At 36.2% G+C, this 15,140-nt stretch overlaps 1 protein-coding gene across 3 annotated transcripts in view; it reads left to right on the forward strand.

The window, feature by feature from the left end:
• LOC306858792 (diacylglycerol lipase-alpha-like) overlaps positions 1-15,140 on the forward strand; it is a 117,414-nt gene that overhangs the window by 11,480 nt on the left and 90,794 nt on the right. For all 3 annotated transcript variants that reach the window (XM_079399516.1, XM_079399517.1, XM_079399518.1), the window contains exon 2: positions 5,757-5,858. In XM_079399516.1, the coding sequence (XP_079255642.1) occupies positions 5,764-5,858 (95 nt within the window). In that variant the 5' untranslated portion in view covers positions 5,757-5,763. The remainder of the gene's footprint in view (positions 1-5,756; positions 5,859-15,140) is intronic.

Below are 15,140 nucleotides of genomic sequence, written 5' to 3' on the forward strand. Positions count from 1 at the left end.
AATATTAAATATTCTCAGTAAATCGAATCAAGAGCATCTGCATTGGAATCAAATTGAATCAAAAAATCTTTGTCAGTGCCCAGCCCTGTAAAAATCAAGGCTTTAAGTTGAAAAGTTATTAGTTAATATTAACCAGATTTCTAATATCAAATGGGTTCATCTCTACTTGACTCATTTTCTGTCTCCCTTTCATTTCTCCAGTGAAATGTCCTTGTTGTGTTTTCACCATCTCTGTGTAGCTGCACCCCTCTTTCTCTGTCTTTTCTCCTTTTCATCTTGCTCGTCCATACTCAGAGCTTGGCTTCAACCGCTCTCGTCCTTTTTTTTAGATTGAGGACCATGTGCTACACACACCCACTCTCCCCTGCCTCTCATCTCTTGCTCTAGATTCTTCCTTCCCTCCTTCTCTCTCTCTTCCTCCTTCTCTCACCCTTGCGCTCTCTTGCCTTCTGTCTTTTTTCTCCTAATTTTCATGCTAGTCCTCCTTTTCCCTGCATCCTCATCATGTTTCACTTTCGCTACCGCCCACTCAGTTCTTTCAACATCTTCCAGCTCCACCTGCAGTGTGTGTGTTTGTGTGTTTATGTCTGCTTCGAATGAGTGTGTATGCCTGAGAAAGTGTGAACATGCTGTCTTTTATGGAAATGTATAAAATAAAATACAAAATATGAACATTTTTGTATGATTTCTGCACTGATTTTGGGGTGAAATCCTAAAAATGGATTTCAAATTTTAAAATTGTAAAAGTTTGGCTTTGGATAAGCAAGTTTCTGCAAATCCTAAAAGACTTTGCACACTCATTTGTCATTAATAGACACTATAACAACTGCATGATGGGCCCTCTCATTTAAAATGTTTGACTTTACTGTCTGTATCTATTTATGATGTCTCAGTTACACGTTAATGATGAGCCATTTCCCTTAGCGATCCCATCAAAACGCCATGGCAAACATAATATAATATATTTGCTGGGAACACAGGAAATAGTGGCAGGAAGTACACCATTTTTTATGCAGAGTGACGAAACTAAGTTTAGTCACTTGGATTTGTTGGTCTCTGGCAGGTGGTATTAAGAGGAGGGACATTCGTATTTTAGAGAGCATGTAATTAGACCAAAAGAATAAGGAGATGATGTTATCAATATTTAATTTTTAATCTGAAATTGAAAGCTATTACATTTTAAATCCATAACTACTGCTCACCAATGCTGCATTTATTTAATAAATAATACAGTAAAAACAGTAATATTGTGAAATATTAGTACAATTTAAATGAAATCTTTTCTATTTTAATATATTTTAAAATGTAGCCTAATGTATTCCTGTGATGCAAAGCTGAATTTCCAGCATCATTACTCCAGTTTTCAGTGTCACATGATCCTCAGAAATCATTCTAATATGCTGATTTGCTGCTCAAGAAACATTTCTGATTATTATCAATGTTGAAAAAACAGTTGTGCTGCTTCATATTTCGTGAGATCGGTGATACTTTATGAGAAAAGTTCAAAACAACAGCATTTATTTGAGATAGAAATATTGTAGCATTACAAATGTCTTTTACTGATCAATTTAATGCATCCTTGCTGAATTAAAGTATTAATTTAATAAAAAATATATATATTTTTTAATTTTAATTTAAAAAAAAAATTATGCTGGCCCCAAATTTTTGAGTGGTATATGCTAAAAATGATCTAGTAGAGAAAATGACTAGCATATAGATACATTTATTTAAATATATAACAAATAAAATTCACAGTAATAATAACGCATTATATTTTTACATAAAATCATTTTATTTTGGATAAGCAGAAAAAATAAATTGAGTGATTTTAGTTTTTATTTATTGTAGAAATAGACTTTCGTAGCGGAGTACAAGATCTGTCTTTCCTCATGACTTCCTTACCTTCCTGAGGATGTGAGCAGGATGTTTATATGATGTATTTAAGTGTTTTCAGTGTCCAAACGGGCTTCATATTTGCGTTTGGTTTTAGGGATGAGTCTTTGTGGATAGATGGATGGTAGTGAAGAGAGAAACAGAGAGGCGCAGGTGTGAAGAGAAATGGGAAGATTGAGAACTGATGAACTGCTAACAGTGTGATAGACTGTGTGTGTTATTGTACAGCTGCAGTGAAACCATTTACAATCTGTCGCTTTATTAGGCAGGCCTGTCGGCCAGGAGAATGATTAACTAGTACTGCTAGTTTAAAGGTAAAGTGTCTTTTTTGGTGTGAAAATACTTCTTTAGTATTTTAGTGCGCAGAGACAACTACAAGTCAACAATTTATGTAGATTTTTTCATAGGAGTCCACAATCGATCGTCGTTTAAATTAACGATCAATTAATCGATTAATCGTTAACCTTAATACTGCAAAATGCATCACCGGCATGACAGGATGTGCAAATGCCAATCAAAATGCCAGCTTCCTCGCTCGAATGAAAGGGGTTTTTAGTCTAAATAAAAGGCTAGTAGCAGGATCGTAAAATTAATGGATGTGATTACGATAAAATGTAGTTACGCACGGGATCATTATACTTTGTGGGCTGTTTTATATTCTGTCATGGAGACCGCTGAATGCGCCTTTTTAAATGGTTTTATGGTGCTCGTTGTTTTATTTTAAAACATCATCGCAATGTTTGCAATTGACATTATCAGGATTTCAAATAAAATGATCCCAAACAAACGCAAGTACGTCGTGCAGTCAGTGATCCGTTTGCAAAACCACTGGCGTTGCAACAGCAAAACATACTGTTACCCATTTGAAACATTTTAATGCGAGTATTATGACACAAGTGAGGTACAAAGCTTTGTTAATAAGAGAAATAATTGGTTAGCAAATGTTACATCACGACCATGCTTTTGGATTTATGCCGTTCGAGCGGATACATTTAAATCAAGCATCGTGTTCTGTTTTGCCAGATGGTCACGAATTTAATATTATTTATTGTTTCTTTTCCCAAATCCTCACAGTCTCACCCTCTAGATTCGCAGGTTTATTTTATTGTTGTTTTAATGGCATCTCTTACTGTGGTAAACGTGGGGGGAAATTAAAGATTTCGTCGCCATGAATTAAGAATTTGTTACTATGACTTAAATTGCTCCCGCATTTAAATTGATGGGTTTTCTAGGGAACAAATGAATGAAACCTGGACAGTGGCCACAAATTAATATGTCGTAGGAACGAATTAACAAGTTGTATGAATGAATAGCCTATAGTATCTGTCCTGCTCGCGTGCGCGCAGCCGTCAAAGCGAAGTGCCCAATATGCAACAACTATCAAGGGAAATTATAATTGAACGTGACTTATTACTACATTTCAATACAAAATAACTTTTGTATTGTATCTGTTTTAATGGACTTTTAAAGTTTGGATCACATTAAAAGCGTAGTTTGTACATTAGTAAATTATTTTCATGTAAGACCCAGCCCCTTCACCGTCACTCACAAACGTTTGCACGTGTTTTGCGCATGAGCCGCACGCACCCCAAAAATAAACTGCTTAATCTACCATCGATCGCTTTTATCGATTACATCGCTTATCGACAATTAATCGATCGTCGATTAATCGTTGACATCCCTATTTCGAATCATTGCTTTGTTTGTTTAAAGGGTTTGACACGTCAACTTCTGGCTCGACCAGTGGCACGAGTTTAGGGCGGGACTATTTGTTTAAACAAACATTGACAAAACTCATTGGTAAACCTGTTTAAAAACAATCATCAGTGGTCCGGGTCTAAAGATTGGTTTAGGATTTGAACAAACTTGGATGTTAAAACCAAAAAACCATGGAAGAAGGAAGTAAATGTTGATTTCATGTTGACTTGAACCTTTGCTCCACACCACCCACTAAAAAGCACACATGTTTTGGGGAAGTGCTTTGCTAGGGCGTATCCCTTTACTCCGATCCACAAAAAGATCAACAAAACATGTGGCCGCCACATCCTGTGTTATCATACATCAGCCATCTAGTTTTGTCTCCACAACACAGAACATTATCTGTACAAAGTACCTGTTGATCGATGAAATGTTTTGATTGAGATTTGTGTTGTAAATTTGTGCGATTTTGCCACACAATGAAAGTTTGCTGGGTCAGAGCTTTACAGTGTCTGGACTGAAAGTGGTATCCATGGAAACCATCAGTAGTCCTCCTTCACATTCGCAAGACTCTCTCTCGCTGTTTGTTTTTGTCTTGTAGTTACTGCTGATTGCTGAGGCAAGCATTACTGTTGCTCACACTTAAGCTCAGAGATTTGAACAAAACACTCTTTTGCTTGGGCCATTAAGCAACCATCCTAAACATTTTCACTGCAACACCTTGACAACTGGCCTAAACACCCTAGCATCTGCACTGCAACTCCCTGAAAAAAACACCCTGAACATCCTAACAACTGCAGTGCAACACCCTGAAAACCACTCTGAACACCCTATCAACTGCACTGCAACAACCGAACAATCATCCTGAATACCTTAACAAGTGCTTAGCAATGCCTTTTCTTCCACGCCCTTTCAACGACATAGCAGCATCCTGGCAACATACTAAACACCCTAGCAACTACATGGCAATGCCCTGGCAACCACCTAAACACCCTAGCAACTACATGGCAATGCACTTGACAGCAAGAACACCCTAACAACCGCACAAAAATGCCCTGGCACCCAACCTGGACATCCTAGCAACCATATAACATTGCCCTGGCAACCACCCAGAACAGCTTTATATGTTCATAGCATAGCAACTGCATAGCAATATCCTAGTAACCACCTAAACGCTCTAGAAACCATATAGAAATGCACTAGCCACGCAAAACGCCCTTACAACTGCATAGCAAAGCCCTAGTAACCACATAAACATTCTGGCAACTGTAGAGCAATGCACTGGCCATCCAAAACGTCCTAGAAACTGCATAACAAAGCCCTAGTACCCAACTAAATGCTCTAGCAAATGTATAGCAATGCACTGGCCACCCAGAATGCCCTAGCAACTGGATAACAAAGCCCTAGTAACCACCTAAACACTCTAGCAACTGTATAGCAATGCACCGGCCACCGAAAACATCCTAGCAACTGCATAGTAACCACTTAAATTACTATGGCAGCTGTATAGCAATGCAGTGGCCACCCAAAACTGCATCACAATACCCTGGCAACCACCTAAACACACTCACAAAAAAATTAGTAGGCAAGTATGCTTCAGGATAGCAAGAGTAAACTCTCACTCACGTTACACTTAACAAATATAGATTTATTTTTTGTCATCATTCTCATGGGTCACTTCCTCTTTGCCTTTCTTTTCCTCTTTGATAATTTCCCTAAATCCTCTCTCTAGTGTCTTATTCCTATCAGACCAGGTTCAGTTTCAGGCTCTGATGCACAATTATAAAACTGATTTAAAAAAAAATAGATCACCCAGAAATGAAATATGAAAAATGGTGTTTTTGTCATGAAATTAGAGTGAGTAAATAGTAGAATTGTTTAATTTTTTTGATGAACTATTTCTTTAAAATCACCCATCACAGGAATAGGGTTTGTCTTATGCTGTGTTTTGACTGTTTTGTTTCGAATCTAAGTTAAGGAGTTTTTTCTGCAATAGCTCTTCCATGCTTTTAGTGTGTGCTTGTGTTCTGCCTTCTCTTTTGGCCTTGTGTTACTCTCGTCTTTTATTGCAGAATTGAAGAAGCGGTGAATGAGAAGTCTTGCTTTGTGTGTGAGTCGCGTGTGTCAGGCAGTGCATAACTGGAGTGTGTTTACGTGTGTTTCAGGGCAGTAATGCCGGGCATGGTACTGTTTCGGCGACGCTGGTCAGTCGGCAGTGATGACCTGGTGTTACCGGCTTTCTTCCTGTTCATACTACACTGCATATGGTGAGTCAGTGTTTGTGTTTGTCTGTTCAGTTTGTTCTCTTACATTCATGTATGAATTAAGCAATCAAACCAGTAAAGAATAAGCTCTTAGAGCCAGCACTGTGACTTCAATAGAAGTCTTAATAGTTGAATTTATACATTCTGTCTTGCAATATAATAGCAGTACCCAACCATTTGAATGAGTTGCATAGTGATGTAAGTTATTTATTTGAAGTATACAAATATTTTAAATAATGTTTACCTTTTAAAATATAGTATATTTCATAATAGTTTTACATGTTTACTTGTAAAATATTTGTTAAAGTTAAATGAATAATAATATATGTATTATTATTAAAAATAAAATGTAAGTTTTTAGTTACAATTATTTTTAAATTCAGTTTTAATGTTAGATTTTAGATTTGATATGTATACACATACATACATGCATACATACATAAGATGATGTACAGTGCCTTGCGAATGTATTCATACCCCTTCATTTTTTCACGTTTTGTTATGTTGCTGCCTTTTTAAACTGCTTTAAATGACTTTTTTCCCCACATCAATCTACAATCTACACCACATTGACAAAGCAAAAACAGAATTGTCACAACTTCGTAAATTTATTAAAAATAAAAAACTCAAATAAGTGCATTGCATAAGTATTCATACACTCAACTAAATATTTAGCTGAAGTACCTTTACAGCCTTAAGTCTTTTTTGTTTGATGGGACAAGTTTTGCTCATCAACATTTGGTAATTATCTGTGTCCTCACCTCTCAAGTTCTTTCAGGTTGGATGGGGGCAGACGCACATTTTCAGGTTTCTCCAGAAATATTTGATTGGGTTCAAGTCCAGGCTGTGGCTGGGCTACTCAAGGACATTCACAGCGTTGTGTATAAGCCACTCTTGCTGTGTGTTTAGGGTCACTGTCCTGTTGGAAGGTAAACCTTCTGCCCAGTCTGAGGTTCTGAATGCTCTGGACTGGGTTTTCATTAAGGCTGCAGGGCTCGCAAAATTTCTAGATCCCTGGTAGCCCTTCGGGCAGGTACTCTTCAGATTTTGGTAGCCCGAAAATTAATTTAACTAGCCCAAATAAAATAAAGACCATAAATGTCAATGACATTTTCAATACACAAATATCAACGAATATCAAGGAAAGAGTTTTATTTGACTATTTACAAGGTATCTGCAGAATTCTTAAAAATCTATTTAAGGCAATTTGAAAAATTATTTCTTATACCATTTAACAAAGCTGTCTAAGGCCTTAAAAACTCTTCAATTTAGTTGTATCAAATTTAAGGACCCGTGGGAGCAATGCTCCCTCTAATTTTTTTTCTTGCTGAGCAAAACTTTTCTCTATTGGGCGGACATTTCGGGCACCTGAGCAAAAGCATTCTTTATACCAGACCTGTACAGCACGCACACAAATAAAGTGTGTAACTTTTAACTTTAATGTGGTATTTATATTTGATTTGACCCTTGATGTAACTAAATGATGTACATTTTAGGTTACCTGAGAAAACATTTTTACTGTACAATACACTGCAGTTCAAAAGTTTGGATCAATAAAGTTTTTTAAAGAAGTTTCTTTTGCTCATCTAGGCTGTATCTATTTGATAAAAATACTGAATATTATTTCACAAAATAATATTGTGAAATATTATTGCAATTTCAAATAAATGTTTTCTATTTTAATATACTTTAAAATTTTATTAACTCCTGTGAAGCAAAGCAGTATTTTCAGAGTCACATGATCCTTTAGAAGTCATTCATATATGCTGATTTTTAATCAATGTTGGAAACAGTTGTACTTTTATTTTATTAAATTGTTTATACTGTATTTTTTGGGACCTGTGATATTTAAAAAAAAAAAAAAAAAAGTGAAAAAGAACAGTGTTTAGTCAAAATAGAGATTTTGTGTTACAATATAAACTATTCAAAAGTTTGTGGTCAGAAATGTTTTTCTTTCTTTTTAAAGATACTTTTAAAAAAGTTTAAAGAAAGTTCAATAAACTTTATTCAGCAAGGATGTGTTAAATTTATAAAATTGATAGTAAAGACTTCTATTGTTAGAAAATATTTATATTTTGAATAAATGCTGTTCTTTTAAACGTTTTATTAATCAAAGAATCAAAGAAAAAAGTAACACAGGTTCCAAAAAAGTATTAAGCAGCACAAGTTTCAACACTGATAATAAATCAGAATAATATAGCTGCAAGCAGCGATTAACCGGGGTTCGTGAAATTGACACCCTTTAAGGTTGGCCAACCTGGATGTATGGCTGACAGTTAAAAACATCCAGAATGGAGAGCAGGCTCACAGACACACAACACTCATGCACACACACTGAAATTAAATGATTAAACTGGCCTATTAATACTCTATGAACATATTCACACACACACACACACACACACACATTTAAATGAAATGGTCAAACGGTCACAGTAATAATTATTAAGCCTGCTTACACACACACTCACACATACAAACACACACAGAAACACTCATACACGGACATACATGCACACACATTTTGTTGCAGTTATTTTAAATAAGTGATAGGTAACAAAGCCTATTGCACCTATTCGCTTTTTAAGAGTTTAGATGTCATTTTCAGGTTCCACTGTAATCATAATCTGGCAAAATTATAAAAACTGATATGTCTGTATGAACAAAATGGTAAACTTTGACTCAATGAGGTTTAAAATGTTATAACTGTGATTTTATAGCATCTCCATAAGCAACTTATGAACAGTACTGTTTAAGAGTTTAATAAGCCCATTAGTGGTGTTACGCTGCCATCTAGTGGTTATAAATGCCTATTTCTCAAACAACACTGTGTTTTTGAGCTTTTTAACTGTAATAGTGTTATTTTTTGCCCAGTCTCTGTTAAATTATCACATTTTTTTGATAATTATTGACCTAGAGAGTCTAAAGAACAGCACTGCAATGATTTGATTGATTTTGAGTTAAAAACTGAAAGCTAGTTGACAAAAGCATGTTTTTCAAAATAATATCAATCTCAAAATTATTAAACTAGCCTATTAATACTCTATAAGCATATTTACATACACACAAAAACACACATGCACACACACATAGAAATGAAATGGTCAAACCATCACAATAACAATCATAAAGCCTGCTTACACACATACACACACACACACACACACACACAAACACACAAACACACTTGTATACACACACACACACACACACACACAGAAAAACACTTGTATACACACACACACACACACACAAACACACTTGTATACACACACACACACACACACAAACACACTTGTATACACACACATACACAAACACACACACACACACACACACACACACAAACACACTTGTATACACACACACACACACACACAAACACACTTGTATACACACACACACACACACACACACACACACAAACACACTTGTATACACACACACACACACACACACACGCACACACATATACACACACACACACACACAAACACACTTGTATACACACACACACACACACACACACACAGAAAAACACTTGTATACACACACACACACAGAAACACTCATACACAGACATACATGCACACACATTTTGTTGCAGATGCAGATATTTGAAATAAGTGATAGGTAACAAAGCCTATTGCACTTATTCAGTTTTTAAGAGTTTAGATGTCATTTTTAGGTTTCACTGTAATCATAATCTGGCAAAATTATAAAAGCTGATATGTCTGTATGAACAAAATGGTAAACTTTGACTCAATGAGGTTTAAAATGTTATAACAGTGATTTTATAATGTTTTAACTTGAATCCTTCAGTAGCCATTGAACAGTGCTGTTTTACAGCTTAATAAGGCCATTAGTGGTCTTCCGCTGCCATCTAGTGGTTATAAATGCCAATTTCTCATACAACACTGTGTTTTTAAGCTTTATAACTATTATAGTGTTATTTTTGGCCCAGTCTCTCTTAAATTATAAACATTTTTTGATAATTATTGATCCAGAGACTCCAGAGAACATCACTGCTGTGGTTTGATCGAGATTGAGCAAAAAAACAGAGACAAGTTAGCAAAAGTAGGTTTCTAACACATTTGTAAATAATTAATGAACGATTTGATTGACAGCATTAGTCCAAGAGGCAAAGTTGTTCAGAATGAGGGGATCTATCAGATGATATGAAGATGTAGTGTATAAGTGAATGTTATTAATATTTTATTGCAATTTGAGGTCATTTCCCTTAGAAATACTGTTTCAGAAGCCCCTTTTCACTGTTAAAGCACCACCTATGGTCCGATCTCCATGAAACTTTTCATGCTTGTTAACGGTCATGTGTCACATGTTTTCACCAACATTCGTAAAGTTTAAAGTTTTTGTTTACATTTTATAGGCTGTTGGGTTTTTGTGGCCACGTGTCCTTTTTTAAATGAGCCAATTATAGCTAACCAAAGGACAAAATTCAACATGTTTTCGATAACTATTGATCTAGAGAGTCCAGAGATTATTACAGCAGTGGTTTGATCGAGATTGACCAAAAAACCAGAGACTAGTTCGCAAAAGTAGGTTTTAGACATATTTCTGAATAATTAATGAACGATTTGATTGACATCTTTGGTCCAAGAGGCAAAGTTGTTCAGAATGAGGAGATCTATCATATGATATGCATTATTTGTGGATATGTAAAACACCACGTGATCACTAGGCCAAAAATCTCGTTAGCGCTAACTTGTGGCCGATTTCTTTCAAAATTCTTACAGACCTTTGGAGTCATGAGTCAAACATGCCCACCGAGTTTCATTCCGATCGACCTCCGTTAACCTTGTCTAATAAGTGCTCAAATTTTAATGGCCGATGGCGGCCATGTTTTTTTAGATACGCGAATGTCCTCATAGATTTTTCAGCCACGTCGGACAAAGACACTGCGTACCAAGTTTCAAGTCGATCGGACTAACGCTTACCCAGTTACAGTTTTTTCGATCTTATAGCGCCACCAAGTGGCAGATCCGTGGTATTTTTTGTTGTTTGACCAAAGTTCCTACTGCTATATATATGTACCAAGTTTGGTGAAGATATCTCATTTCGTTCACGAGTTATAGGATTTTTCGTAAAATAGGCCCTCGACTTTTAAACGTTTTTGGGCCCCATTACAAAAGTGAGTGGATGTTTCAAAGATTTTTTTGATAATTATTAATAAGCCCTAGACAGAGAACATTTCGGCAGTAGATTGGTTGCGATTGGGTGAAAAACCTACGGCTAGTTCACCAAAGTAGGTTTTAAACCTAATTGCGAATAGTTAAATAACGGTTTGATTGACAGAAATGCTCCTAGAGACAAAGTTGTTCAGAATGATGAGATCTATCATGTGATATGAATGACTTGTGTATTTGTGAATATCTAAGATGTTTTTTTTACAGTTAATTTCATGTACAGTTGAAATATTGTGTTTTTGATGGCTTTTCTGACTGTTATAGCGCCACCTATGGTCCGATCTTGATGAAACTTTTCTTGCTTGTTCACAGTCATGTGACACATGTTTTCACCAACTTTCGTAAAGTTTCAAGTTTTCGTTTAGGTTTTATAGGCTGTTGGGTATGTGTGGCCACACCTCTTTTTTGAAATTAGCCAATTATGGCTAACCAAAGGACAAAATTCAACATTTTTTCGATAACTATTGATCTAGAGAGTCCAGAGATTATTACTGCAGTGGTTTGATCGAAATTGAGTGAAAAACCAGAGACTAGTTCGCAAAAGTAGGTTTTAGACATATTTCTGAATAATTAATGAACGATTTGATTGACAGCTTTGGTCCAAGAGGAAAAGTTGTTCATTATGAGGAGATCTATCAGATGATATGCATTATGTGTGGATATGTAAAACACCACGTGATTACAGAGCCAAAAATCTCGTTAGCGCCAACTTGTGGCCGATTTCTTTCAAAATTCTTACAGACCTTTAGGGCCATGAGTCGAACATGTCCACCGAGTTTTGTTCCGATCGACCTCCGTTAACCTTGTCTAATTGGTGCTTGAAATGTTTTGGCCAATGGCGGCCATGTTTTTTGAGATACGTGAATGTCCTCATATACACTTGTGCCCCTTTGGACCAAGATGCTGCATACCAATTTTGAAGCCGATCGGACCAACGGTTGCCTAGTTATAACCATTTATATGTTTTTTCTGTCTTATAGCGCCCCTAAGTGGCAGAGCTTCGCAATTTTTTTTATTTGACCAAAGATTGAGCTCGTACATACTTGTACCGAGTTTGGTGAATATAGCTCATTCCGTTCCAGAGCTATACTTCCAACAACATTTGGCTAACGTTAGCATAGACGCTAATTGGAGTACTGTATCGCCCGAAAATCAAAATTGCAACTTTTTTTTGATAATTATTGATATTCAGTGTCCACAGAATATTTCTGCACTGGTTTGGTTCCGATCAGGCGAAAAACCTAGGACTAGTTCGCAAAAGTAGGTCTGGGATATAGGTCAATTTTAGGGCAAGAAGGAAGCGTCGCAGCTCAAAAATTTCGGACTCCACTTTTGTTCGGGCTAACCCAAGGATTGCAACGATGTAAAGTTTTTGAGTCTACGACACACGGTTTACGACTGTGGGCCAAAAATGTCTGAAATTTTAGGTTTTTGCGCTGTAGCGCCCCCGTTTGGCCGATTTGGCCGATTCTTTGTATCTGAGTAGCGAGCAAGACTACTACCTTCTGACCAAGTTTCAGCTCTCTAGCCCTTACGGTTTGGGCTGCACGATTCGTTTTAAGGCAGAATAATAATAATAATAATAATAATAATAATAATAAATATAGCTGCAAGCAGCGATTAACCGGGGTTCGTGAAATTGACGCCCTTTAAGGTGGTCTTGGTCAACCTGGATGTATGGCTGACAGTTAAAAACATCCAGAATGGAGAGCAGGCTCACAGACACACAACACTCATGCACACACAGTGAAATTAAATGGTCAAACCATCACAATAACAATCATAAAGCCTGCTTACACACACACACACACACACACACACACAAACACAAACACTCACACACACAAACACACTTGTATACACACACACACACACACACACACACAAACACATACACAAACACACACAGAAACACTCATACACAGACATACATGCACACACATTTTGTTGCAGATGCAGATATTTGAAATAAGTGATAGGTAACAAAGCCTATTGCACTTATTCAGTTTTTAAGAGTTTAGATGTCATTTTCAGGTTCCACTGTAATCATAATCTGGCAATATTATAAAACCTGATATGTCTGTATGAACAAAATGGTAAACTTTGACTCAATGAGGTTTAAAATGTTATAACAGTGATTTTATAATGTTTTAACTTGAATCCTTCAGTAGCCATTGAACAGTGCTGTTTTACAGCTTAATAAGGCCATTAGTGGTCTTCCGCTGCCATCTAGTGGTTATAAATGCCAATTTCTCATACAACACTGTGTTTTTAAGCTTTATAACTATTATAGTGTTATTTTTGGCCCAGTCTCTCTTAAATTATAAACATTTTTTGATAATTATTGATCCAGAGACTCCAGAGAACATCACTGCTGTGGTTTGATCGAGATTGAGCAAAAAAACAGAGACAAGTTAGCAAAAGTAGGTTTCTAACACATTTGTAAATAATTAATGAACGATTTGATTGACAGCATTAGTCCAAGAGGCAAAGTTGTTCAGAATGAGGGTATCTATCAGATGATATGAAGATGTAGTGTATAAGTGAATGTTATTAATATTTTATTGCAATTTGAGGTCATTTCCCTTAGAAATACTGTTTCAGAAGCCCTTTTTCACTGTTAAAGCACCACCTATGGTCCGATCTCCATGAAACTTTTCATGCTTGTTAACGGTCATGTGTCACATGTTTTCACCAACTTTCGTAAAGTTTCAAGTTTTTGTTTACGTTTTATAGGCTGTTGGGTTTTTGTGGCCACGTGTCCTTTTTTAAATGAGCCAATTATAGCTAACCAAAGGACAAAATTCAACATTTTTTCGATAACTATTGATCTAGAGAGTCCAGAGATTATTACTGCAGTGGTTTGATCGAGATTGACCAAAAAACCAGAGACTAGTTCGCAAAAGTAGGTTTTAGACATATTTCTGAATAATTAATGAACGATTTGATTGACATCTTTGGTCCAAGAGGAAAAGTTGTTCATTATGAGGAGATCTATCAGATGATATGCATTATGTGTGGATATGTAAAACACCACGTGATCACTAGGCCAAAAATCTCGTTAGCGCCAACTTGTGGCCGATTTCTTTCAAAATTCTTACAGACCTTTGGAGTCATGAGTCAAACATGCCCACCGAGTTTCATTCCGATCGACCTCCGTTAACCTTGTCTAATAAGTGCTCAAATTTTAATGGCCGTTGACGGCCATGTTTTTTTGAGATACGCGAATGTCCTCATAGATATTTCAGCCACGTCGGACAAAGACATTGCATACCAAGTTTCAAGTCGATCGGACTAACGGTTACCCAGTTACAGTTTTTTCGATCTTATAGCGCCACCAAGTGGCAGATCAGTGGTATTTTTTGTTTTTTGACCAAAGTTCCTACTGCTATATATATGTACCAAGTTTGGTGAAGATATCTCATTTCGTTCACGAGTTATAGCATTTTTCGTAAAATAGGTCCTCGACTTTTAAACGTTTTTGGGCCCCATTACAAAAATGAGTGGACATTTCAAAGATTTTTTTGATAATTATTAATAAGCCCTGGACAGAGAACATTTCGGCAGTAGTTTGGTTGCGATTGGGTGAAAAACCTACGACTAGTTCACCAAAGTAGGTTGTAAACCTAATTGTGAATAGTTAAATAACAGTTTGATTGACAGAAATGATTCTAGAGACAAAGTTGTTCAGAATGATGAGATCTATCATGTGATATGAATGACTTATGTATTTGTGAATATCTAAGATGTTTTTTTTACAGTTAATTTCATGTACAGTTGAAATATTGTATTTTTGATGGCTTTTCTGACTGTTATAGCGCCACCTATGGTCCGATTTTGATGAAACTTTTCTTGCTTGTTCACAGTCATGTGACACATGTTTTCACCAACTTTCGTAAAGTTTCAAGTTTTCGTTTAGGTTTTATAGGCTGTTGGGTATGTGTGGCCACGCCTCTTTTTTGAAATTAGCCAATTATGGCTAACCAAAGGACAAAATTCAACATGTTTTCGATAATTATTGATCTAGAGAGTCCAGAGATTATTACTGCATTGGTTTGATCGAAATTGAGTGAAAAAC

This window comes from Barbus barbus (assembly GCF_936440315.1).
Source record: "Barbus barbus genome assembly, chromosome: 1".
In the NCBI taxonomy this organism is placed as follows: Eukaryota; Metazoa; Chordata; class Actinopteri; order Cypriniformes; family Cyprinidae; genus Barbus; species Barbus barbus.